This window comes from Lontra canadensis, unplaced genomic scaffold (assembly GCF_010015895.1).
Source record: "Lontra canadensis isolate GAN:19392208 unplaced genomic scaffold, GSC_riverotter_1.0 scaffold44, whole genome shotgun sequence".
In the NCBI taxonomy this organism is placed as follows: domain Eukaryota; kingdom Metazoa; phylum Chordata; class Mammalia; order Carnivora; family Mustelidae; genus Lontra; species Lontra canadensis.
This window is the reverse complement of record NW_022631038.1, coordinates 886,278-913,850: the sequence shown is the minus strand read 5'-3', so window position 1 is coordinate 913,850 and position 27,573 is coordinate 886,278. Positions and strand designations below refer to the sequence as shown.

The window sequence follows — 27,573 nt, the reverse complement described above, 5'->3', positions numbered from 1 at the left end:
TCTGCTGCTGTTTCCACCGGGGTTCTCTCTCCAGACCCAACCCCTCCACATCCTACTTCTGATCCAGTGAGAAAGAAATAGACCAACTTGACGCTCATCCAATTTGAAAAAGTTTTTTAAAAAAGAAATTATTTATACCATCTCACTGAAAACATTGCGAAGTCTGTTGAACCCAGATTAAGGCACCAAATAAACCAGTGAATTAAACAAGTCCTAACAGTGGGGGCCGTCCTACTGTCCTCTGCTTCGTTCGTGTGTCTGTCGTTCTGCAGAGCGCAGAGCCCAGGGGTCCCTCCAGGGGGCCGGTCCAGGGGGTGCCATCGCCTGCCCAGCATTTCGTCTGGGGGAGGGAGAGCGAAGCATGTTCTTTGCGTTTTCACACAGGTCCCGCCCTGCGGTTGGCTGAGCCAAAGCAGGCTCCCCTTGGTCCTAATACCTGCACATGAGGCCAATGCCCCATTTCCCAGTGGCCGTTTTGGGTGAGGGGAGACTTATTTGCTTTTTGATAATTATAAAAAGATGATAGCCCCACCCTAAAATTACTGTCTTTGTACCAGGCACTAATCTAAACTCTTAACACGTGGGCTATCAGTAACTTGTCCTGACAGCATGGTGGCAGGCGCCTCTGTCCCCACCGAGCAGGTGAGGAGGCCAGGCTTCAGGAGGCCGGTCAGCAGGTGGCCGATGCCAGCGACACCACCAGGTGGGGACGCCAGTATTGAGCCCGCGCCATCTCCTCTTCGCCCTTCTGTCCGAGCATGAATTATTCTGGTGAGGGAAGAAGACTTTCCGTTTTTAAAAAAATGTTTTAGGGGAGCTTAGGTGGCACAGTCAGTTAGGCATCTGACTTGTGGTTTGGGGTCAGGTCATGATCTCGCGGTCATGGGACGCAGCCCTGCGCTGGGTTCCATGCTCAGTGGGGAGTCTGCTGGAGACTCTCCCTCTGCCCCCCACCCCCCGACTCAAGCTCTCTCTCTCTCTCTCTAAAATAGATAAATTAATCTTTGAAAAATATTTAAAGTTTTATCCTTCCCCCTTTTAAAAGAAAAACAGTAATGAGTGCTTTTGGGGGTCGAATTTTGCATTTCTTTGTCATCGAGAGTAGGACCTTCCCAGGCAGGTTCGTAATGTCAGCAGCATGTTTTTGCAAAGCTTCTCGTGAGTAAGACACTGCTGGGCATGACACTTGGACATCGCTTCCTGCCCTTCCAGAGGGCGTCTGTGTTCAGGTCCCCCCCCGCCCCCATGCCACCACATGCAACGACGGCCAAGTGGAGGCTCAGAGCTGCATCGCTAGGTGCCAAAAATGTCAGCTTTCATCCCAGAGAAGAGGAACAGACACGTGCTGTCAGAATGTGCATCTCTGTGCCCATGGTCGAAAGACAGCTGGCATGCTCTGTGTCAGCCTAAACTCAGACTTTCATAATGTGAAAATTTCATGGAAACCGCCTTCAGCATAATAAGTACAAGTAATTTATCCGATAAAAGAATGTCAACAGCAAGTATGTATAATTTGTGTGGTGACAAATTGTACCTGTCCTTCCCAGGAAGAAAGGGATACTGCTGTGCATGGGGAGGATGGGGCAGGGTCAAGGACAGGCGCTTGCATTTACGACGCAGCTCTCGGAAGCGCGTGTGATGCTTTCAGAGGGTCGAAGCAAATTATACCTAATAAAGTTATTATAAATAATTACTGCCTCTCCTCTTCTCTCCTGCGTGATCAGGGAGTTTGGAGTGCAGAGCAGGCAGCTACAGATGAGAGACATCTTTAGTTCTGACTTCGGGGCATCTCGTGTAGCACCCCTCGTCTTCACCGAAGTCACAGATCCACTTTCAAAGATGCGTTGACATCTTAGGAGATCGGAGGTCCCTGGGACTCGGAGAGTCAGCTAGGAAGGGTGAGAAACACAGCCTTTGGTGTGTCCTCAGGACCCACACACACCAGCTTACATGCTGGAATGTCCCAGGAGAGGCAGAGAGATGGCACCTGCTTCCCCGTGACAATGGCTGGAGAGTGGCAGAGGCATCACAGGAGGAGGGGAAATGAGTAGCCTGTAGTACCGTGGGCAAAGTATCTGTAATGAGATGGGACGGCCACTCATTCCAACAGTATTTTCTGAGAGACACCCTTGTGCCCACAATGAGCGAAGGGGTGGGGGGGAGCCTTGACATTCTCCAGTCCCTTGTGGCTGTGGTCAAGGCCAGGTGGAAAAATGACAGAGGGCCCGAGAAGTGCAGTGCTGACCCTGGGATTCAGGGGAGCCAGAAGGCAAACCCCCACCAGACCCGCCATGGCCAGGGGGACGCTTGTCCAAGCCTGAACCTTGAAAACCATGGCCAAATGCCCAGTACGAAGCCAGCTCTGAGAATGCAGATGGGGTTTGTCAGAATGGGACACTCATCCCCAAATAGCTCTCATCAACCAGTGGGTAATGTTCCCACCGGGCCAGCTGTGGCAAGGCAGTGGGCTTTCAGCACAAAGTGGGGGCCTGACATGTTCCCTCGGCCAGACAAGGTGAGCCTGGAGCAGGACACAGAGAACAAAGCCGGGCTGCCAGCAGGGGTGATGGTGGGGGGGGGGAGGGATCAAGAGTACAAACTTCCAGGGGTCAAATAAGTCACAGGGATGAAAAGTAAAGCAACTGGAGTGCCATCAATAATAATATTGTAATTAGCATTTCACAGTAAAAGGTAAGTCATGTATAGGGTGTTGAATCACTGTGCTGCACACCTGAAACTAACGTAACATTGTGTGTTCACTCTACTGCAGTGACAAAAACATTTTATTGAAAATAAATTAAAAAAGAAAATATTCTACACAACACTGGTGGGCTGCCCAGTTTGCGATAAGGGTACTCTGTGTGGGTAACTTCTCGTTAAGAATTTAAGGAATTATGGGGTGCCTGAGTGGCTCAGTGGGTTAAAGCCTCTGCCTTCAGCTCAGGTCATGATCCCGGGGTCCTGGGATCGAGCCCTGCATCGGGCTCTCTGCTGGGTAGGGAGCCTGCTTCTTCCTCTCTCTCTGCCTGCCTCTCTGCTTACTGTGATCTCTGTCTGTCAAATAAATAAATAAAGTCTTAAAAAAAAAAAAAGAATTTAAGGAATTAGCTTCATGTGCCTGACATGGTAGAGACAAGAAGGAGATTTCCAGATAAGAATGTGTTTTTCTGGAGTTCCCATGTGTGTCATCGAGACTATGTGGTATTGTGTCTGGAAGAAGTTAAAGTGTTAACTAAAGTGTTAAAGTTCCAGGTGGACAGGCCTTGTTGGGCACACAGCTGTTGATATAGGACAGCTAAATGGACCCCGAACCCCAAGTGACCCTAATGGGACTCTGAAGCGTTCACTTGGGGTCCATTTATTTCTTAGGCAATCCTTTAAAACTCTCTGTGAGAAGCTATTCATTACATTTTTCCCATTTTGATGGAATAGTTGAAATGTCTACAGTTCACTAGAATAGTAATTGAATGCGTGGTTTAAAGAAAACCAGGACTCTTCTAGACACATCTGTCCCCACGCACCACAGCTGATCCTGTACAAGACAGAGCTCTGCAGCAGGGGCATGGGCTGCCAGGGCGCAGCTGGAGTCGTGTGTGCCCTAGGAGTGCCGTGTGTGCACACACCCATTTGCACACTGGCACCCGTGCTCACGTGCACACATTTTGTGGTTGACTCAAAATTCTTCTTTCAGCAAAGGAAACGCTGGAACGAGTTCTGCACAAAATACAGTTTTTTAAATTAAGAGCTTGCTGTAATTAACGTGAGCTCATTGTGTGGTAAGATGAATGAAAACCTTATTGTGATATACTTACATTTTCCTCCCTTTATGACAGATCCAGGCTTCACGCGTCACGAGGGTAGTTAGCCTTTCAAGGGGTGACACGTGGTGTTGGAAGTCTCATACCTCGCTCCGTGTTGGGATGTTGTGAATTTGGACGCGGGGTAGAGAGGGTGGGAGTGAAGGTACCTGCCGAAAGCTTCATGCCTTTACGCCACAGCTGCCGCGAGAGGAGGACACGCGTGGGGCAGAGCCCTGGAGAACAAAACAAAGAAAGCATCAGTAGGACATAACAAGTGCTAAAACAGGCCCCTCGTGATGCAGTCAAAGACCGCGTTTCACAAGACTCATCTTTCATGGCACTTTTTCTAAAACTATTGTGCCTTGCAATAGCAGTCTTCAAACTTTTGTGCCCAGTGACCCCCCCTAAAAGAACTTTGGAAAAGGATGGATGCCTTCACTCGGATTGTATGGATAGCTAAACGTTTTCCCGCTAATTGGGAATAGTTACACTGTAACTGGGAATAGTTAGAAATGAGGCATTTTTAGCCTGTTCCATTTAGATTTAGAAAATGGAACTGTGACATCACCTTTTTGTAGAAGGTTTTATTTGTTTAATTGTTTATGTAGAGAGCACGACGAGCAGGGGAAGAGCTCTCTCTCTCCGACGAGCGGAGAGAGAATCTCAAGCAGGCTCTGCATGAGCAGAGCCGGACGTGGGGCTCCATCCCATGACCCCGAGACCACGACCTGAGCTGAAATCAAGAGTCAGACGCTCAGTGGACTGAGCCACCCCAGTGACATCACTTTTTAAAATGTACTGAATGACATTTGAATTTCATGATACGATATCCATTGTCAACCATTTAAAAAACAATGAAGCTCTTCTTTGACATTTGAAAATCTTTCTTTTTGCTCAAGTACCGTTTTTCAAAAAAAACATTTCACTGAGAAGTTTTTATTGGCCTTCTGGATAGAAATGGGAATTTATCTGCCAGGGCGGTTGATCCCATCACACACCTGCTGGGACCAGCACGTGGCCTCCTCTTTGCTGAGTCTGTGTTTGGCCCCCCGGGGTGCTGCGGGTCCTGGCTTCCTGCCTGTGATGCAGAAACAGGCACACGCAGCACCACGCAGGACTCCAGGCCGCACCTACCAATGCCTGGGTCACACTTGCCCCCAGATCGGTGTGCTCCTGGATCCCAAAGCCAAAGTTTCCAGCATCGGAGAAGTTATTTTTTTTCTTAACTCATACTCCTGCACCTTTAGGCCTTTCTCCGGATTTCTTTTGCCCTGGGCCGGCAGACAATCTTTTCATTTCTCTGCCAAGGATCTGATGGCCTATCTACCTCTGGAGAATACAGGGGTCTGGCCTGCAGCCTGGCTCAGTCCTTCTCTATTGTCCCCCACATGAGCATGGAGGCAGAGCTTGTGGACGTGATGGTCTCACGTGTGGTTCTCCTTTTCATCTAGATCCTGTGCCACAGTGGGGAACAGGAAGAGCTAAAGCGTAATTTTTTTTTTTTTTTTGACAGATCACAAGTAGGCAGAGTGGCAGGCAGAGAGAGAGAGAGAGAGAGAGAGAGGAGGAAGCAGGCTCCCCACTGAGCAGAGAACCTGATGCGGGGCTCCATCCCAGGACCCTGGGATCATGACCCGAGCCGAAGGCAGAGGCTTTAACCCACTGAGCCACCCAGGCACCCCTAAAGCGTAATTTTTGAAGAGGTCAAGTAAGTCTCATGTGGATACATGTGTTTGTGCCAAAATTTTACAAACTTATGAGTCAAGTACAACCTTATGGAGGAAAATACAATGAGTAAGACCTTAAGACGGCCTCAGAGAGTTTTTCAGGACCTAGAAATCATAGATGTTGGGCTCAGGTGCTGAGTTAGACACAAAACTGGTTGATATCTGGAGGACAATACACTATGCCCCGTGATGTTCTGTTTTCTTCTGGACAGAAACTATTTGCTTCTCTACCAGCAAAAACCTTCACGCTAGCAAGTAATTTCACAAAGCTGGGGACTCTACTAAACAGCACACAGTCAGCTGAATGACATTCTCTTCAGGTGGCCTGTGCCCTTGCATGAGAAGAAATGTCACTCCAGCCTGCTTCCGCCGTGTGTTCCAGCTCGGGTGGTCAGCGTTCTCTTCCAGAAGCTCACCCCGCAGCTCTGGTCTAGAGGCTACACACGGCCTTTGGAGCCTGGGTTCGAGCTCTGGCTGTGACCCAGGGCAGCTGCATACCCATGCTGTGTCTCGGGCTCCGCATCTGCGGAGGTGAGGGACACTCACAGACACGTAACCGCGGCCAGTGATCACGTGGTCTAGATCGTCTGTCCCTGCCACTTCCCGCTTCTCCGTGGGAGGCCTCTTAGACCTCAGGCTTGTATTTGGATTTGATTTGTCGTCTGGTCTGACAACGTGACTCCTCCTTGGCGCACTCGGTCTGCTTACACTCAAAGCACACAGACCGGTGGAACTCTCTCATCTTATTTGTTCGCTCTTTCCCCACCCATGCTTTTTTTTTTTTTTTTTTCTTAAGTCCTTCCATGCCTTCCTAAAGATCCATCAAGTATTCTTGGTCACTTCACCCCCTCCATTAACTTGTGATTACGCCTTCCTCCAGGGACTGCTCTAGGGAAGTGCTGTCCCCATAGAAACATACATACCTGTGCTGTCAGTGCACGCCCCCTCCCGTCCCCAGGTATTAGCAAGGCCATGCGCCCCTGTGACGGGTTGGCAAGCCTTCCCTGTAAAGGGCCACACAGGCTTTGTGGCATGCGCCCTTTGTAAGGCCTCCTCAACTCCACCACTGCAGCTGGGAAGCCCCCATAGGTAATCCGTGGGTAAAACAGTGTGGTTCTAGCTAAACAAACAGGCACCAGGTAGATTCTACCTGTGAGCAGTGTGCTGACCCCGGCTCTGTAGCCTCCGTGCCTCGGGATGGGGGTCGGGGTCGGGGGGTGGTCTGGCTCCTGGGCTCAGCCTGCTTCTGGTAGTGCGCTTTCCCATCCCGTCCCTTGGAGCCCGGAGGGGCTTGTGGTTTTCTGTCGACCTGTCAGCAGGAGTCCCGTGAACTGCTATGGCTCCTTTATTCCTACCCACACATCTGTAAACAGTCCCGCAGCTGAGCTGTCCAGATGAACAGCACAGCGGGCCACCGAGCTCCTGCCAGGATCTGCCCAGAACTTCAGCTGACATCATGCATGTGTCCCATGGTGGCCCAAGTCACAGACAGCAGAGAGTCTGCGTAAGAGAAAGAATGGCCACACGTTCCTCCTGCAAATAGAGGTCCCTGTGTCCTTTGTGGTCTCCACAAAGTGGCCTCTTTCAAACCACATAAAAAGCAGCAAAAGTAACAAATGGGAACCAGAAAGTTGGAGCAATTACTTAAGAATATTAACTTTTTTTGGATAGATAAGTTTTTTAAATGTTTTTATCTTTTTCATTTATTTTTTTAAAAGATTTATTTATTAGAGAGAGAGCACAAGCAAGGGAAGCAGCAAGCAGAGGGAGAGGGAGAAGCAGGCTCCCCACTGAGCAGGGAGCTCCACACGGGGCTCCACCCCAGGACCCTGGGATCATGCCCTGAGCCGAAGGCAGACGCTCAACCGTCTGAGCCACCCAGGCATCCCAGTAAGTAAGTTTTTACATTGAAAAACTAATACATGAAAATATTTAGTCAAGAGGAGTCTAGAATCTGGAAGTTTATGTTGCACACACTGCTTCAAACACATAGTCATAACGGATTTATAAACTACGGAAATAGAGAACAAAAGACACCGCAGGGCTTGAAGACACCAAAGTGACAGGACCAGAAAGAGAGGTGAGAGTGGGTCCCGTGGGCTGGGTCCTGAGGCAGGAGGTCGGCTGTGGGAGTGGGCAATGGGCTCGCGCCCCGGGCACGGGTAAGGCCGTCGTACATGGAGTCGACTCGGAAGCTAAAAACCTGCCACTGAGGAAATCCTGTTGCTGGCGGCTGCCCAGAGCCTTGAACAGGGTGGGGGCTTAGGAGCTGGAGCACACAGACCCGAACTGCAGACCCAGGAAGAATCCCAGGGCTGGCCGACCCTGGTACCGAAAGCCTTGACATGCCACATGGGACCCCGCTCTGGGCCGCAGGGAAGCCACCGCAGCGCGACTGACTAGGGAGGGCAGTGCCTCCTGCCGCCGCCTGCGAACCTAGACTCCAGGACATCTGGAGAGATCCAGCGCGAAGAAACGTGGAAAATCAAAACCGAAACATTTCCTTCCCTTGGAAAAGTGTAAGACACGAAGCAGGCGGGAGCGAAATCGGAACAGGCGGACAGGAGCGAGGCCCGAGGAGAAAACTCCCCCCACACCCCGAAATACACCCTCCGGCTCCTAAGAAAACCGCCTCCGGGGCGCACTTCGCGAAGCTCTTCGCTCGCTCACGGGCCGCCAGGGAGCCCTTCCGAGGTCACGGCCCCTCGCCGCAGGGTTAGGGGTCTGGGAAAGGTCAGGTTCCGTCGGGTGCGAAGAGGAAGCGCGGCGCGCGTCGGGCCAGCGCGCGTCCTGTCCTCGCGGGTCTGCAGCGGGAGGACACTTGGCCACCCGGCGCCCTCGCTTGCCCGAAGGGGGCCGGGAAGCAGGTGGGGGCGCCCGGGAGGGCGGGCTGCGGGGTGCGGGGAGAGACCCGTGCGCCCTGCGGCCGCTCCCCGGGACAAGGGGCGCCCCTGGGGCTCTCAGGGCGCGCGCCGTCCGGAGCGGCGACCCCACGGTGCAGCGGGGACCCCACGGTGCTGCGGGGAGCCCGCGGTGCAGGCGCCTCCGAGCAGTCCGCCGGGCAGCGCCGAGGACGCGAGCACCGGCCGGGCGGGAGCGCGCACACCGGGCGTCGGGGCTGGGAATGGGGGCCATGGACCCGGGCGGGCGGGTGTCCAGGGGAGCCCCCCGCACGCGCTCGAGGCCGGCTGTGCGCGCACGTCCCCCGGCCCCCGTCGCCGCGCCCCGGCCGCTGCCCGCGGGACAGACGGACGCGCCCGTCGCGGGTGTCAGCGGGAGGCGCGTTTCCGGGCGGGCGACCGTGCGGGCTGAGGCCGGCCGGGCGCGGGTTGCTGCGGGTCGGGCCCTCCGCGGACCGCGGGCCGGAAACGGCGCACGAGCCGGCGCGGCTGGGGGCGCGGCGGGCCCGACGCCGGCGGCTCCTCGGACCCCCCCTCCCGCGAGCGTCAGTCCGCAGGCGCGGGGCAGCCGACACGGCGGCGGGCGCGGCCCCGCACAGCCCCGCGCGCCCGGGAAGGTCCGGCCTCCGCCTCACGCGCACGCGCCCGGGGACGCCGCCGCCGGGACACAGCCCGGCCGCGCGCACGCACGCCGCGCGTTGACGCCACCCGGCCCGGAAGCGCGGTGAGGCGGAGCCTCGAAGCGCCACCGCCTCCGCTCGCGCCCGCGCCGCGCGGGAACGTCATCGGGCCCGCGCACGGAGCCTCGGAAAGCCGCCGCCTTCCGCGCCCTACCCTCGCCGCCCGCTGTCGTCATCAGGCTGCGCCGCGCCGCGACGCCATCGGGCCCCGACGCGCGGGGGGCGGGCCAGAACGCGCGGCGGCGCCTCAGCGAGGTCGGAGCGGAGCGGAGCGGAGCGGAGCGGGCGGGGTGGCCGGAACATGGCGGACCAGATCCCTCTGTACCCGGTGCGCGGCGCGGCGGCCGCGGCCAACCGCAGACGCGCGGCCTACTACAGCGCGGCGGGGCCCGGGCCCGGGGCCGAGCGGCCCAGCAGGTGAGGACGCGCTCACGTCCCTCCGCCCGCGGCGTCCCTGTCCCCGGGGCCCTGCAGCCCCGCCGGCGCGTCCGTCCCCGCCCGCAGGCCGCGGCAGCGCTCCCGACGCCGGCCTGTCCTCGCGGGGAGCCGCTGCGGAAGCCGCGTCGGCCTGGGCTGCGGGGGTCGCCCGCACTCGCCCGCGGCCTGGGCTGCGGGGTCCTCTGCGACGCTCTGTCCGGCCGGGCGGGCGGTGCGGTGCGCACCCCGCAGACCCCACTGCCGCCCGGGCCCCGCGCGGGTCCAGGGGGCCGTGAGCGCGCGGACGCGGACCCAGAGCGAGCGGGGAAGCGCGGCTGCCGCGGAGCGAGGGCCCCCGGGGCTGGCGGGGCGTGTGCGCTGACCCGACGTGCGCTCGCGGGGCGGTGCGGCGGGACCCCCGCTCGCGCCCGACTTGCTTCCCGCCGAAATAGAGGGAGGTTTGCGGGGAACAGGCTTAGAGGAAGACGACGTGCCGTCCCGCGCGGCCCCGACGTGCGGCCCCGAGCACCCCCGGAGGCACGGAACTTCTCTGAGCCGCGCGGGGGGCGGGCGCGGCCGCGGGCCTCCAGCCGACTGCCCCTGAATGCGGCGCCCCAGGCGGGGCTTGACTCGCCGCCCGAGGTCCGGGAGCCAACGGGCGCCCCCGACGCTGCACGCGGGGCGCCCGAGGAGCCGCGTGGTCAGTGTCCAGCCGTCGCCGCGTCCAGCCCTCCGGTGACCGCGGCCCCTGCCCCTACAGGAGAAGCTGTAGCCCCGACGCGGGACGGACCTCGGCTCGCTTGCCGGCCCGCGGTTTGACCCCGGCGACCTAAGCCGGGTTTCGAGCGCCGTCGTTCTAGCGGGTGGCGACGGGCTGCCGGGGAACCTGCTGCGGCGCCTGCGCGTCGTGCTCGGCCCCTAGGGCCACGTCCCTTTCCTCCGACGTGTCACCTGTGGCAGTGCTTGTGTCGGTAGTTCGGGGGGCGTTGGGGACAGCATTCCTGGGAACCCGCCCCTCGTCGCACTGTAGGTTCGCACCACCGCCCGGGCGCGTGCGGGCGCACGTCCGGGATCCCGGTGTCCTCTGGAGGACCGCGGCCTTCACTGCCCGGCGCTCTCCGTGCGCTCGTCCTCCGCGCTCTGACATGGCCGGTGTTCGCCTCCGGTCGCGCTCGTCGTAGGTCTGTCGCACGCGGGTGTCGCACGGGGCGCCTGCCGGTCCCGGACTTTTATTGAAGTCGGCTGTTGCTACGTTGGCGCGCGCTTTTGTTCGCGTTTTCGTTCCGATTCTCATCCCTCTTCACACTCTGGATCCGCCGGCCGTGTTTGGGGTGGGGTCCCTGTCGCAGGGCGCGTGCCTGTGGCTGACCCCGCGTGCCTCCGTGCTGTCGTCGTCGTCGTGGAGCGCAGCGTGGACACCTGCCGGCGTCCTAGTCCCGTTACCGTCTTCCCGCCGGTGCCGCCGACCGCGTGTGCCGAGCCTCTGCCCGAAGCACCGCGTGCGCCTTACGGAACTCGCGCTGTGCGCACGGCCTGGCGGACGGACGCGCGTTTGTGCTCTGCTCTTCTCTCCTGGTATTCCACGACTCTGTTTTTCTCCGTTCCTTTTGACTTGAAGCGCTTTCTGTAGCCAGTCTTGGAATTTCTTCTACCTTAGAATGTTTTCATTTCCCCTTAATTCTTGGAGGATGGGTGTGTTGCATACAGAATTCCGGGTGGACAGGTCTTTGGTATTAGCCTTGAGGACTGGGTATTTGGTATTAGCCTTGAGGCCCACCTGGCCTGCGTGGTTCCTGCTGCGGCGCTCATGCCACTGCCCTTGGTGTTTCCCCCCGGGTCATGTGCCATTTCTCTTGACAGCTTTCACGGTTGCGTTTGTCTTTCATTTTTACAAATTTAATTGTGTATCTTGCTGTGGATGTCTCTCGGTTTATCTCGGTTGGAATTTGGTAAGTTTTTATTCTGTTCGGTTTTGTTTCACCAAAGTTAGGGAGTTGCTTCAAGGACTCTGGTTTCCACGGTCTTCTCTCTCTCCTGCTGGTACTGGGGTGACACAAATGTTGGCTCTTCTGTCGGTATTCCATAATTCCCGTAGGTTTCCCCCCACCCTAGTTTCTTTTGCCTCGTTAAGATTGTGTGAATTGTCCTGATTTGCTGTCGGATTGCCTAATTCTGCCCTTTGTCATCCTCAGTCTTCTGTGGGTGTCCAGCAGCAGCGGATCATTTTCATTATTGTCAGTTGTGTGATTTCTCTTTGTTTTCAGAGGATTTGTAATTGGCTTGAAGCATGTTTGTGTTCGCTGCTTAAAACGATCGTCACGTAATTCCAGTATCGGAGTTAATCTGAGTTTTGGTGTCTGTTGATCATCGTTTCCAACTCACACTGTGAATCTTCTGTTCTGGGTAGGGCTGGATTTTTTATTTTATCCTGGATGTTTTCTCTCTTCCTTGTGGAGAATGTGGGTTCTGGTTGTAGCTCTTAACTCAGCAGCTGAGCACCGTGGTTAGGGTTAGCCTGTAGGTCCTGGCCTCTATCTGTGGGCTGTGAGTCCCGTGACTGTTTACTTTTGTGCTCTGATTTCTGGGGTGCTTGGTTTCTGTGGTGTACAGGGACTCTCCCTCCTCTCTGCTTCTGCTGCTGAGAGGACGAGGCCAGTGTCTCTTGGTGAGAGGAGGAATGGTCAGCCCACGTGATGAAGATGCTCTGTTGGGTGGGTGGTGGTTGTACCCGCTGTGCACGTGCCTGCTGGCGGTTGCATGCATCTGGTTAGGGGAGGAGTCTCAGCCGCACGGCGGCCATTCCGATTCCTCTTGCTGGTTCCTCCTGCTGCTCTGGGCTCTGGTGGCACAGGAGGGGAGTTCAGGCCCTGAATAGAAGCAGTTAACTGGACTGGCCGCCTGCCTCTGAAGTGGGGCTGTGCTTCCTGGTGCTGCCTGGTTTCCCTTCTGGTGAGAGAGGGGCGTCTCGGGCTCATGGAGACACAGCAGCTTTCTGAGGCTTCTAACCTCTTTTTGTGGCAGGGTTCCTCTGACTGGTGCTGCCCAGAAGCACCAGTGTCCCGTGATGGCACAGGGAAGTCTTCAGTCCATGGGGAAGAACGCCATTTCCCCCAGCACGTGTTGATCTGTCTTGCTGGTGGTGGTGGACGCTTGTACCCTCCAGGGGAGGAATGATCCTTCTGGGCTGCCTTTTCTTGCTAGGTTGGGAGTTGGGGAATGCCAGGCATCTCCTTCCTTCTGTGGAGTGAGGGCATGTAGGGTGTCCTGCTACTGTGTAATTTCTCCGGTCCTCGGTCCCAAGCCAGCCCAGCCCTCTTCCTCTTAAGTGCTGCCTTACCACCTTCCAGAGCTCTCCTTTGAATGGCTCTTGCTTTGTTTCCAAGCTTATGGTTGGACTTCGGTAAGAGGAGCAGGGGGAGTTGGATCTGGACTGGAAGTTGTGCTTTTACATTATTTTGTGACATTTGGTTATATTTGATCATAGTAACACAGGGTAAAAGGCTTATGAGAAGACACTGTGGCTCTGTGCTCTGCTCATTCCTCTCTCCTTACTCTAGCATCTCACCCTAGAGGCACTTATTTTGGGTTCTTCTAGCTGTTTCTCCTGGCGTTTAAAATCTCCATATTTTAGTGGTTCTGTCAACATCTAAAATTGCTTTTCTTTTGAAACCTTCCATTATCTCAACCCCACCCAGGATGGAATTAGACGCCCCTGCTGGCTCCTGCGGACCCCTGTTTCCCTCAGAGCAGGGCTGCACTTGGCTAAATGTTTCTCTTCCATGAATAGAAGGGCAGTGACTGTCAGATTTTACCCCCATACCTGGCCTCATGCGATGACTTGGAAAGTGTTCCCTTCTCTCCTGCTTTCCGGAAGACATCAAGTAGAGTTGCTGTTAACCTCTTTAAATGTTTGGTAGAATTTTCCAGTGAAACCATGTGGACCTAGAGATTTCTTTTTTGGGTGTTTCAGTTTACAGACTCAGCTTCTTTAATAGTTAACTAGGCTACTCAAATGAGCTGTTTCATTTTGGGTGAGTTGTGATTGTGCCAGTTGAGGAATTGGTCCTTTTCAGGAAAGTTGCTGTATTTATGTGTATAGAGTTCGTGGTCGTCTCTCACTGCCTTTGGCTGTTGTTTCATTCAGATGGTGGTGGTTTGTGCCTTCACTGTTTTGTTGCTTAGTCTTACTAGAGGATTGATTTTTTTTTTTTTTCCCAAAGAGCCATCTTTTATTTTTCTTATTTTTTCTGTAGTTTTGTTTTTGGTTTTATTAATTTCTGTGCTTTATTTTTTCCTTCTTTTTGTTTGCTATTTAGGTTTATTTTTGTCTTTTCATTCATGTTTCTTATGGTGGGAGTTTAGAATATTGATTGGAGACTTTTCCTCCTTTTTAAATGTAAGCATTTTGTGCTGTAAATTTTCCTCTTGGCGCTGATTTTTATGTGCCCCACAAATTTTTTGGCATTTTGTTTTACTTTGAGACTCCCCCTTTGTCTCGTGGGTCCCTTAGGAGTGTGTAGGGAAAACTTGCTGTTACTTTGCTGCCACTAATTTCTAGCAAGATTTCTTTGTGGTTAAAGAACATGCTTCATGTTATTTCATTTAATTTTGGTGGTTTGTTTTTGTGACCAAGAATATGGCATAATGGTAAGAATTTCAGGGCCCAAACGAAAATGGATTGTGCTGTCCTTGGGTGAAATGTGCTGAAATGTTGATTAGATCGTGTGGGTTATCTCGGCCAGTTCACCGTCTAGTTGTTCTCTTGGTTGTGCAGGGCGGGTGGTTGACGTCTCTAACTGTAATTGTGCATCTGTCTGTGTTTGCTCTTGATTTTATCCACTTTTACTTTGCTGGTTTGCCTGTCTGTCATTTGGTGCCGACGTATTAGGGTTTGCTCTGTTTTGACCGACCAAAGCTCTTACTATCTAATTCCCACCTGTCTCCAGTAGTATTTTTGCTCTGGGCTTTACATTTTCTGACTTTAATTTAGCCACTCATGCTTTCCTCTGGTTAATTTTTGCCTGGCATCTAATTTTCCATCCTTCTACTTTCAACCTATTGTGTGTGAGGGGAGTTCCTTGTAGTCAGCATATGGTCGGTTCCGTTTTGTGTCTACTGCGCCTGACTCTGTCTTAGGACTGATGGATTTAGATCATTCACGTTCCATGTGATGATTGACAAGTTAGGGCTTACATCTGTCATTTTCCTTTTTGATTGCTGTGTTGTCTGTTTTCTTCTTCCGTTTTTCTGTGGGTTACTTGAGCATCTTTAGGATTCCATTTTGATTTACCTACGGTGTTTTTCCGCTGTTTCTCTTTGTATAGATGTTATTTACTGCTAGTTCTAGTATTACATTACACGTATGTGACTCATCACAGTGTTCTGGTGTTGCTGTTTTATTAGTGTTAGTAAACTGAAGAATCCGTACCTCTTTACATCCCTTTACTCGCCTCTATGGGTAAAGTAAGTATCTTGTACGATTACATAAATATTTTACTTCATATGGAAAAGTACGTAAATATTTCCCTTACCTGTGACTACAGTTACACGTCAGCCATTGTTAATTTTTGCTGTCTCTCAGACGTAATCTAGAAAACTCAAAAGGAGAAGAAACGCCTATTATATGGACCCATGTTTTAACTATTTCTGTTCTCTTCTTTCTGAAGTTCCTGAATTTCTTACTGTATTATTACTGTTCTAAGAATTCCTTGCTACTCTTTTCGTGTAGGTCTGCTGAAAGCAAATTCCCTTAGTTTTCTTTCATCTTAGGAGGCCTTATTTTGCCTTCATTCCTGAAGGGGAATTTTACCAGATACAATACAACTTGGGGTGGACTGTCCTTTTTCTATTTTAGCACTTGGAAAATGTTACGTTGCTTCTTTCTGGTCTCCGTGACTTCTGATGAGAAATCTGATGTCATTGGATCGTTTTCTTTTCCCGTGGGTCAGATGTCATTTCTCACTATTTCCAAGCTTTTTTTTTTTTTTTTTTTTTTTTGTCCTTAGTTCGGTAGTTTGAGTATTATAGGTCTTGGCATGGATTTCTTTGGGTTTATACTGTCTGGGGTGCATGTAGCCTATTGAATCTACAAGTTTAATATCTTTTGTCAAGTTAGAAGTTTTCAGCTATCATTTGTCTAAATACTTTCTGAGCCCCACTCTCTTCCGTCTCTTCTAATACCCTCTCTGGAGACACCTTGTGTGATCTCTTCCTGTGTCTCAGAGGGTCCTGAGTTTCTCCTCATTTGTTTTAAGTCCATTTTCCCTCAAGATTGGGTGATTTCTGTTGTTCACTCTTCAAGTTCATTGATTTTTCCTTTGTTTCTTCTTTTCTGCCCCTGGACCCTATGCATTAAGTTTTCAAATCTTCATTATTGTATTTTTTAGTTTTAGAATTTCCTTCAGATTCTTCTTCCTATTAGCTTTCTTTGCTGAAATAGCTGTTTATTGTTGTCATTTGCTTCAAGTATGTTTGTAATTGCCCATGGACACATCTTACATGGGTGTTTTAGAATCCTTGTCAGATAATGTCAGCATATGCGTCCCTTCCATGTTGGCATCTCTTGATTGCCTTTCCTCCAGAAGCTGAGATTTTCCTGGCTTTTGGTATAATGAGTGTTTTTTGATTGTATCCTGGATGTTTTGGATATTATGCTATAGGCTCTGGGCTTTCTTCAGATCTTCTCTGTTTTGTCAGGCTTCCTCTGACCCCGCTTGGGTCTGGGGGTTGGGGAGGTGGGATGAGGTGGTGCGGCTTTGTTACTGGCAGATGGGGTGAAAGCTGGGTTCCCTTTGACACCTGGGAGAGGAGGGTGCCCCTTTCCCGCTGGGTGGACATGGGTCTGCCGGGCCCATGGGGCTCTGCTGTCCTCCCCTAGTCTCCTAGGGGAGGGAGGAGTGCCTGTTTGTTGCAGCCTGTGGCCTCCTCCAGTATGGCCTGGGGCCTTCATCTCTAGGTTCCCATGACAGTGGTAGGGATGGCAGGAGGGACCGGGCTGTTCTTAGGGGCTCTCTGGTTTGTGCCCCTGGCTTTTCAGGCTGCTGACTCTCTAGTACACAGTTTGGGATAAAGAAGGCCGAAGGAGCACATTGGGACATCACTGTTGTGTGCCCTCCGGGGTCTGAGGTCTCTCCTGGTCTGCCTCCATATCTTCACCTTTCCCCCTGTCCTCTGCAGGGTTACAGGTGCGCTTATGGCGGGTGAGGGTTGGGGGAGGGAGTCTTGCCCTGGAACTGGCAGGAAGGAGTCATTTACTTTTGTTCTGGTTTTGTCTTTACTCTTTTTATTTTAAAGTCAGTCTTATTATTTATTTTTTCATTCACTAGCAAGTTGTTTGGATACGGGTCTCCCATGTAGAGTGTAAAATGCGGTGTTCTAGTGCACTCACGGGTGAGTGCAGCCGCCCCTACAGGCGCTGGGTGTCCCAGGGTTTGCTTTGCCTCTGAGAGAGCCTGGCCTGGTGCCCCACTTCTGGTCACCTTCCTCATCTCTGTAGGTATGCTTATGGCAGTAAGATGTCCTTAGCAAAGCTGGTTTTAAGAGTACTTTTAACTTGATATATAAGAAAATCTCTCATTTCATACTTCAGAACTGTAAAGTGAATAGATTAAAGTTTTATATCAATATTATGGCTTTTCTAGTATTTCCGTTTGGGGAAATGTCTGCTATAAATTAGAATACAGCTAAAAAATAGATTAAAAAATAAAAAGTGCAAATGCGGTCTTACATTTGCAAGAGCAAAAGTTTATATTATGAGGTCTTTTTCCTCCACATTGGCAATGGAAAGCTAATTGGTTGTTAGGAAAACAGCTTTGATATGGGCTTTTCTTGCTTTGTAAGTTTTAAAAGGCTTTTTTTTTTTTTGACCATGTAAAAATGTAATTTTGTGTTCATAATGTATAAGGAATTGTAATGTATTTTAAAGGTTCTCAGGTTTTCCTTGGAGTGAGATTACTTTCAGTTTATTATAATCATACCAGTTTAGGACACATGTGGTTAAAATATAGTGATCATAGACTGTTACAACTTGTATAAAATTTTTCATCATTGGGTTTTACTTGAAAATTTCAAGGGGACGAATTCAATAGGATTTGAGTGTCGTTGATACATGAGGATGTTCTTGATTTCTTTGGGGGGGTTGGTTTTTTGTAGGTTTTTTTTCGGAAGTTATTAGGTGAATGAAACGCTGTGTCCCATGCGTAGTATTTAATAGTTCAGTAAGAGTGTAATTACTGTATAAGATCATTTTCTATAAACGAATGTGAGGCATTGATTTTCTTCTTGTATTATGTATAGCTGGGTAAAAGTAAGGTATTTGTGAATTTGACTTTCCATTTCTGTCTCTTAAATAGTGCCTCTGTCATCGAGATCATCTTCACAGTGGAAAGAAGAATGACTGACACTGGACATCATTTTGTTTATCTGTGTCTGTTAGTGCCTTTTCTTTGCTTCACGTTGCAGTGTAGCTTTTGGCCCTGCCTAGAGCCATTTGCAGTATTATAATAGTTAAACTTTAGTGTTTGAGAAGAGATTCATGCTGAGAACAGATGGCTAGTGTCTGATTATCTCTAAAATATTAGTGTGTTTCTTGATAGAGGCAACACAAATTTTTTAATGCTAGTTTTCTCATTCTGAGTGTCTATACACAATTTTCTCTGAATCTTAAAAATTGTACAAGTATGATGATGATCTAAAAAATACCTTGCTAGTTGTAAAAGATCAAACTTCTTTTTTTCTGTGATGATTCACAACTGAGAAGGTTTTTTCAAGTACCAATGGCTCTTCCTTTTTTGTTTTTCTTTAAGATTTCGTTTATTTATTTGAGAGAGAGAGAGAGGGCGCATAAGCAGGGGATATGGCAGAGGGAGAGGGAGAAGCAGACTCCTGCTGAACAGGGAACCCAGTGTGGGGCTCCATCCCAGGATCCTGGGACCATGACCTGAGCTGAAGGCAGATGCTGAACCAATGGAGCCACGCAGGCGCCCCTCCTGAATGAGTCTTACAGTAGCATTTATCCAAATGCTCAGGCCCAGTACTCCTTGGAGTCAGAGACATACTTTTAAGGATCTGTAGTTCACTCGAGCTTATGAAATTCTTTAAACCTGCCAGAACAGGTATGTTTCACTTCATCTTCTAACACTGACAGTTACTAGCACGAAGATAGATTTGGTGATTATGAACATCACAGTTTTAGGAAACTGGATTATGTGTCCTGAGCTAACTGGCCACTTAGCTTTTAATTTCTGGATTGGCATTTACATAATATTAGATACTGTACCATTAACTCTAATTTAGAAGCTTGTTTCAATTTATGTGTAGTGTTGGTGTAATTTCTTATGTCAGGAGATTGGCATTGAGGCTTGTTAGGGAACGCCGCGGAAGAGGAGTCAGTGGCTCCGAGGTTACCACGTACGTAGTTCCCGCCGGTGGCGGGCGTCTCTGGGCACGAGGACTGACTGGCCCTTGCCTTTCTTGCTTGTTTTCATTGCTAAGGTCAAGGTGTGCTCTTCAGACAATGCTCTTTTGTTCATTTTTTAACAGCTGTCCTGCTGTTTATCTCCTCTGCTGTTGTCGGAAGGGAAGAGTCCCAACTTCCCAGGATATGGTTTTGCTGCTCGTTAATGACTCATCAGTGACACACTTGAACTTGGAAGCTGTGTTTGGTGAAGGAAACATACACATTTCTTTATAGCACTTTGTTCTTTGTTTCTCTGCTTTATTAACATGCAGGCAAAGGGGGCAGTGTTTATTTTCCTTAAAGAAGGCTTCAGCACGAGGCATATTTTAAATGGTTTTTCCCTTTACTGTCAGTTGGCGTCTCAGAAATGCTTCTCCTCAACATGGAAACAATAAGGCTGTTTGATACTTACTGTGAGTTTAAGCTAGTTATTGTATTGACCTACTTTTACTTTTACTTAGATACATGTAAATTATGCACCTTCTAGTACTTGAGTGTTTTGTTGAAAGTTCCCAATTTTTCTAACCCTCTGGCAGCAGCTAAGAGAACAGTCTCCGTTTCTCAGTGCAGCAGCACTCGGGTTTGCCATCCTCTGTTCTGTCGTCTTTGTTCACATTGTTTTTACTCGTTTTAAAAATATGTTTCCAGAATTATACTTAATTGCTGGAAACGTTGATTTTTCTTGAGCGACAAACCAATTAAGTGTGTATGACACTAGGCAACAAAGACACTTAAGATTTTCTGCTTATCCTGTCTCTGAAAAAATCCATTATTCATCGTCTTATTGTTTTTAAATACTGAGGTAAAATTTTCAATACAATAGGAAAATTGCTTTGGAAATGGAATAAATTGCTTGCCAGTTCAGAGGCTCCGTCTCTGAAGCGGAGGTTACGAAACACGATGTTGGTTGTGTTCGTGACCCTTCAGACTCTCTGTGCTACTTTCCTCGCGTTAAACGTGATAAGATTGTGACTTCTGCTAAAATGCAACATAGTCGCTCAGGAACTTAATGAAAAAGAGTGAAAATCTCATCCCGTATACTATATTATAATATATTTAAGTAGCACTTTGAATTTTAATTGCATTTTGTATACATGTTCGTTTTCTAGTTGACGATTTTAAAAGACGTGAGCTGATGCAGAGAATAAGAAAAAAGGAATTTTTCTGAGGAAACCTATTAACTCACTTTTAGGCCTGCTACCTCACGGATGAGAGGAGCTTTTGCCTGAGCGTCTAAGATGCTGGTTCTCTTGTTGTGGGGGTGTTGTATGGTCTTGTGGATGGTGACTGGAGTGAGGCGGCCCCTGGGGCTGGTGAGGGTGGTGAGGACAGGTGCTGCCTCTCCTGGCTCCTCCAAGTGACTCTCCCTCCACTTACTACTGTCAGCGACGGTGTGGTTGTCGGACACGTGTGACCAGGTCTAGTCACTGATACTGAAGTCTTCCGTGCTTTTTGGGTGGACTTTTTATTTTTATTTTTTATTTTTTTTTAAAGAGTTTATTTATCTGGGGGCGCCTGGGTGGCTCAGTGGGTTAAGCCTCTGCCTTCGGCTCAGGTCATGATCTCAGGGTCCTGGGATCGAGCCCCGCATCGGGCCCTCTGCTCAGCAGGGAGCCTGCTTCCTCCTCTCTCTCTGCCTGCCTCTCTGCCTACTTGTGCTCTCTCTCTCTCCGTCAAAAAAGATTTAAAAAAAAAAAAAAGTTTATTTATCTGACAGAGATCACAAGTAGGCAGAGAGGCAGGCAGAGAGAAGGGGAAGCAGGCTCCCCTCTAAGCAGAGAGCCCGATGCGGGGCTCGATCCCAGGACCCTGAGATCATGACCTGAGCTGAAGGCAGAGGCTTAACCCACTGAGCCACCCAGGCGCCCCTTGGGTAGACTTTTAAGCAGCATAGCACAGCAACGGTCGTCTTTGTAGATCAATCTTGTATACATTTTTCATGTTTTCAGATATTCATGTTGTCATAGGATAATTGGAGCTTGTGCTTAAAATTTATTCACATTACAAAAAAGAGGGCCTTTGATGCATTGTCACAAACTGTCCTCCAGAAAAGTTGTTCACGCTCTTACCAGCCATTAAGAGTGCCTCGTTAGCGAAGACTGGTAATTAAGCATACGGAGTGCTAAGAATTCTTTCTTTCGATTGTTTTAATTTGTGTGTTTTAGTTCTTTGAAAATAAAAATTATTCCTAGCGTTAGCGTTAAAACCTTCCACTGGCTTCCCCTTCCAGTGAGCGTTCAAGCGAGACTCCTCCCGCTGGCCGGCCCGCCCGCCCCCGAACTCGCCCCTGCGTGCCTCCGCAGCGGCATCTGCTGGCCTCCCGGGCCGCCCAGCTTCCTCTCCAGTCCTGGGCCTTCTGCAGCCCCTTCCAGGCCTCGCGGCCCTCTGTGCTCGGCTCCTGTCATGCTCGTGTCTCCTGCCGCGACTCCGCTTCCTTCTGGCCCTCACGCCTCCTTTATGGCGGTCTTCCTGGCACTCCTCCCTCTGCAGAGGAGCGCGCGCTTGTGTTTGTGCTGTCCGTCCTCCCGGGGCTCCCCGCGGCCCTCAGGACAGCGCCAGCCCGAGCATCCCCGCAGGGGTGTGTGGAAAGGGTGGGGGCTTCCAGGGCGGCCGCACGTGATCTCTGCAGACAGCTCTCTGTCTCGTTTATGCACTGTCTTTGCTCGTCTGTCAGAGTGTTCGCTTGTTTACATTTTGTTTACGAGGAATAGTTTCATGTCTGTGCTGTAATGTGTCCCGCAGTTTGTCATTTGCTCTAAACTTTTCTTCTGGGACCGTGCAGAATCCAGGCCCCTGGGGTGTCTGGCTGCGGGAGGGCACCCCGGGCCGCAGCCCCCTTCTCCGGGCCTCACAGTACAGGAGGCCTTCAGGAGTTCTTTCTCCTTCGGGGTTTGGGCTCCCCATGGGATCAAACTCTTGCCTGAACGTGCCTGGTGGCGCAGATTGGCTTTTCCAGGGTAATCACGCAGACTCCAGGGCCTGATCTGTGGCAGCTGGCGGGAGGATGAGGGGAAGGGTCCTTGTGGCGCGTTCAGGCAGACCGTCGGGGTAAAAACCAGCTTGGAATGTTGGAGATGTGGGTAAAGATGAGGAAATAGCTGTTGGCCAGGGGTTACGTGGCTGCTGGGGAGCGGACATCAGCAGTATTTACAGAAATTGTTCCTTTGTAAGAAAATTCTACCGGGCACACATAAATTACTGTCTTAGCCGCGTCTCCCCGAGTCAGCGGTGCAGTGGCGGTGAGCGCTGTCCTGCCCTTGTGCCGCTGTCCCCACGGCCGGCCCGCAGGCCTCCTGCCTCTTCCCCAGCCCGAGCTCTGCACCTGTGAAACACTTCGCCAGCCCCCCTCCCGGTCCCCATACATAGCCTCTCTGTACCTCCGTGTCTGTGGAGTTCACTGTTGTCCCCTGGTGGCAGTGGAGCCCTTCAGGGTCTGTCCCCCTGTGTCTGGCTCACTCAGCTGCGCGCCACGTCCTCACGCGTCCAGCCTCAGCACCGTCACAGTCCCTCCTCTTCTTAAACTGAGGGATGTCGCGTCACACGGACAGACCATATTTGTCTTGGAAATTTCCGTTATTTTTCTTTCTTATAGTAAAATTTTCCTATGTTAATTTTCTAAAACTAGGAATTAAATGAACATATGTGAGGAGCTTCAATTCTTGCCTGGCAGTTTCAGCAAACACTGGCCGCGGGCCTCTGTCCTTCTTCCTCCTCTCAATGCGGAATTCCTCCCGCGGCGGCAGGAAAGGGGGGCCAGGCTGGCTCACACGCATGCTCACTACCCGCCCTTAGCCTCGCCCTCTGCTTTCTCTCCTGCCCTCCCTTGCCCAGGGGCTCGCTGTCCCTTGATCTTTGGAGGGACGGGTCATCTGGGCACCCAGATATTTCCTCAGTAGCCTTCGGTCATGTCCTACTCTTTCCGAGGTCCACGAGATGCCCGACCTGCCCTCCGGGGTCTGGAGGTTCTCCTGCTTCCCGCTGCGGTGCCGAGACTTCTGTTTGTCTCGGGTCTCAGATCTCTTTATTTACCGTCTGTCCCTCTGCTTTCCAGCTTCCTTCATTTTGTCATAGTCTCTCGTTTTCTGTTCGGTAGGTTTCAGCCCTAAGAAAAAGCAGTATTTTTGGTATTGAAGGTAGATTATGTATTTAATCTTCCATTTTTATGGGAAACATTTTCTTCTCCTTTTTACATGTGTGTGTGTCTCTGTCTCATCTTTCAGAACACACTGCTGTCTTGGGCGTCCTGGGCGCAGGACGCAGCGGCGTGGACCTCTAGTTGCTCTCCTTGTAGGAGTTACTGGCTGTGTGCGTGATCTCGAAGCAGGCTGCCTTCTGTGTCCCGACTCCGGATCCAGACTTCCCATGGACAGCTGTGGCTTGGCCTGGGCGGCTGGCAGTCCTTCCTGAGCCGGGCGCTGCCCTCCTGCCCTCCTCCGGCGGGCCTTCCGCTCACACCCTCCCCTCCACCTGGACGCAGCCCCCGCAGCCTGGACTCCAGCGGCACCCCACAAGGGTGAGGGGACTGTCTTGCCAGTTGCCACCGCCATCCTTGTCAGTTGACAGTGAATGAGTCTGAGCCCCGGGAGGCGTGGGCCAGGTCTGTTTCGGACCGTCGTGTCTTCCGCGGAGGCACGCACGTGTTGGTGCTCAGTGAAGAGTTGACGGGGTCCCTGTACCCCCCGTGGCCAGGTGGCTTGCAGAGCGTCTGTTCCGCTTCCTATAAGGCTGACGAGAGGTGATCTTCCTTGGGGTCCTCAGCCTGATGGACTCTCTGCACTCCCGTATTTTCGAGGCCTCGTGGTTTTTATTTTTCATGTGAAATTATCTTGGGAGGAGGAGAAGTGTTGGGTGGTTCATGTTTGCTAAGCGTCCGCTCACCGTCTGCGCAGCCTTATTCGCCGCTTTACGGTGTGAGGGCACGTGGTTCCGGGACATGTCCAGTGCCGATTGTCGCTTCCCCTTGATGTGTAATCGTCACCGCACTGAAGCTCCGGGGCACCCGGGAGAGTCTGGGCACGGGCTGTCAGCACACTCTGTCCTCTGTGAGCAGAACGCCGCTGTCTTCTGCTGACCCGCCTGTCTTACCCGCGGGCTGTTTCACAGGAGAGGGGAAAGAGGAGAGCTCCGGAGCGGGAAGCAGGATTGTAAATTGACTCAGAACACGAAGAAAGCGAGACCACGTCACTGATTGTGTTAGTGTCCTGTTGCTGTTGTAAAATTATCATCTATCTAGTGGCTTAGAACAAATGTATTACTTCCCAGTTCTGCCAGTCGGAGCCACAGGGTCTCCCAGGGCTGCAGTCAGGGTGTCGGCGTGCTGGTCTCCCTCTGTAGGTCCCTGCAGGGGGTCGAGTTCCATGTGGTTGTAGGTTAAAGTCCTGTTTCCTTGCCCCCCAAACAACCCTAGTACATTTAAGAGGTCTTACAAATCAGCGTGGAAGAGATGGGCTCTTGCATAAATCCTACGGCCACTTCTGTTGTTGGGTCACGTGTCCATCCCTGCAAGACTTCGTGTTTGGTAGAAGGACTCACTGGAAGTAATAGGGCTTATGGGCAGAAACAAGCGAGGGCAGAGCACTGGCGGCTACATAGCTGACGAGAGCAGTCACAGTCCTGCTGATGTTTGCTGAAGAGGCACATTGAGTTCTTGGCGAGTGAACGCTCACCTGTGAGGAGGCTGGTGTCACAGGGCTGCTGAGTGTGAGCCACGGGAGAGCGTCCTGGTTCTGGGGGTGCCCCCCGGGCACACATCCCCCGTATGCCCAGCTCCACTGAGGTTTCTGCAAGGCACGGGAGCAGCCTTGGCCACATTTCGTGGTAGTAGCACAGGACGCCGTGTGATAGCAGAAGTGCCCGGGACGACTAGATGCCATCTTCCTCCCCTTACAAGCGAAGGGTTACCTGCGTTTACTCCCATCTGGTGAGGGTGAGGCAGGTGTGCTTTTGGTGCTGTTCACAGCACTTGTAGCGGCCGGAGTCGCAGTTTGCAGTTGGCAGTGGTGTCTCAAGTGTTTAGACCGCACGACTTTATGTAACAATTACAGTCCCGGGATTCTTGGGAAGAATCCATGTGAAAATATGGAGAAAGTTCTGTATAGATACTTCCACTGAAACATTATTTAGTGGGAGGTTACAAATGTCTTCCCACAGTGGCAGGTGACTCAGTGACCTGTAACTCCGTAAGCCCCTTGCTGGATGTTTAGTTACCACGCGTGACACAGATGGCGAAAGCAGCTTAGGTAGCAGGTCGGCATTGGCCTTACTGTCCAAGGACATCTTTCCCATCCCTGAGTGCCACTCGCGTTGGGATTCTTGACCGCGAGGCACCCGTTTCAAGAATGAAGTTTGAAGAAGGTAGCGGCTTCTGGCATCTTGCCTTCCCGCGTTTTCACAGAATCCTGGCGAGCACGGAGCTGCCTGGCACCCGCACCGCACACGCCCGCACACTCGCACGCAGGTCCGCAGACTGCCTGAAGGACCGCTTAAAAGAGAACCGCGTGTGCACAGGCACAGCCGGTCTGCGCTCTCCGCCTTGTGTGTGTCCTTCACGGGCACTGCAAGCTGGTCACGCCCTGTAGGGCACGTTTCAGTACCATTCCAGAGCCGAATGGAAGTGTTTCTGCTCTCGTAGACTCCGGATGTCTGGAGTATCACCACTGTCATTCTTCTCAGGCCTTCATCTTCAAAACGTTGGTTGGGAGTGCCACAGGCCATCTGGAGAAGGAAGATCGTAATGCCGGTGCAGACGACAGCGTCCAGATGACGACCGGTCTGGGACACAATGGCAGGAAAAAAGATGCAGAAAGCTGGATTCAAAGCATCGCTTTGGGTCTCACATTTTTTTCGTGTGGATACATGTTCCCCACTTGTCCACTATGAGGTATTTCCAACATACAGAGGGATCGAAAGAATGTTCTTGCAGTTTACATAGACTCAGCAGCTGGTCATGTCAGGCCCCACTGGCTTTCTTCCTGTGCTGACCCAGTCTTCAGTGCTTCCCCGGTAAGACCTTTGGCAAGGGTCTCCCCACGGGAAGCAGGGCTCTCCAGCCACAACACTGTCGTTCTTGCCAGGAGCATGAACAGCGACTCCTGACGCGACATCTACAGCTCTATTCAGTTGTCTTCTGTTGTCACGGCAGTCTTCTTTTCTCAAATTGTGGCAAAATACACAACATCCTTCACCATTTTAAAGTTCAGAATTTAGTGGCGTTTGGTTTATCCCCAGGGTTAGTACAGCTATGACCAACGTGACGTTCTAGGACATTTTCAGAAATGTCTTTTACAGCTTTTTGTTCAATCAAGGTTTAATCAAGGTGCAACTGTTTCATTTGGTTTTATCTTTTTAGTTAGTTTTCGTTTGGAGAACTCTTTGTGGTGGTTTTCTTTCTTTCTTTCTTTCGTTTTTTCTTAAGATTTTATTTATTTGACAGACAGGGATCACGAGTAGGCAGAGAGAGGGGAAGGGAAGCAGGCTCCCCGCTGAGCAGAGAGCCCGATGCGGGGCTCGATCCCAGGACCCTGAGATCATGACCTGAGCCGAAGGCAGAGGCTTTAACCCACTGAGCCCCCCAGGTGCCCCTGTGATGGTTTTCTTTCTCCTGGTGACATGGCGTTTTTGAAGTGTCCGGGCCGGTGGTTTGTAGCACGTCCCACGTGTGGGCTAGGCTGAAGTGTTCTTAATTTTGTGTGTGTCCCATCACATGAAAATCAGCCCCAGAGCAGTGCTCCTCAAACAGCGGAGTGCAAAGGCTCTTGACACCAATTGTGGGCTAGTTCCAGAAGTTTCTTGTTTCTTGGGGTGGCTCCGAGAATTCTATTTCTGTCACATCCGCAGGTGATGCTGCTGGTTGGGGACCGCACTTTGAGAACCACTGCTCTGGGATTGAGCACGTACAGTCAGTGTGTGCGTGTGCTGGCAGGAGTGCTGGGCCTGCTGCGTACTGTGTCACAGCCGCGGGCGGACGTCAGGTAGTCCTGTGGCGACTGGTTCTGAGTGTGAATCTAGCTGAAGCCGCTGATCTTCCGCGTCCTGCGTTTCCATAGGCCGCTGTGAGTCATCAGTGGGTGGTTCTCCAGCACCGGGATGTTCTGTTCCCAAACGGCGCTTTTGTGCCCCACCCCGGCCACCAGGTCTTCGTGGATTTTCCGATATCTTTCTGTTTCCGATTTATTTTATTTGCTTTATTTATTTTTCAAATTTATTTTTATTTTTTATTTTATATATTTATTATGTTATGTTAGTCGCCGTACAGTACATCCTTAGAGAGAGAGTGAGAGAGAGAGAATGAGCAGGGAGAGAGCAGCAGAGAAGCAGACTCCCCACAGAGCGGAGAGCTCGATCCCAGGACCCTGGAATCAAGACCGGAGCTGAAGGCAGACGCTTGACCACCTGAGCCATCCAGACATCCCTGTTTTGTGGTGTTTCTTTTTAAGATTTATCTACTTCAGAGGAGATGGAGAGAGACAGAGTGCAAGCAGGAGTGAGGCGGAGGGGTGGGGGAGCAGCAGGCCGCCCGCTGAGCAGAGCCGGATGCAGGACTGGATCCCAGGGCCCTGAGACCATGACTTGAGCTGAAAGCAGACCCTTAAC

General features: G+C 51.5%; 1 protein-coding gene across 1 annotated transcript in view; it reads left to right on the top strand.

The window, feature by feature from the left end:
- The first annotated feature begins 9,395 nt into the window (after positions 1 to 9,395).
- Positions 9,396 to 27,573, top strand: part of ATP9B (ATPase phospholipid transporting 9B (putative)) — a 225,117-nt gene continuing 206,939 nt past the window's right edge. The window contains exon 1 of the mRNA XM_032872196.1: positions 9,396 to 9,524. Coding sequence (XP_032728087.1) covers positions 9,409 to 9,524 — 116 coding nt within the window. The 5' untranslated portion in view covers positions 9,396 to 9,408. The remainder of the gene's footprint in view (positions 9,525 to 27,573) is intronic.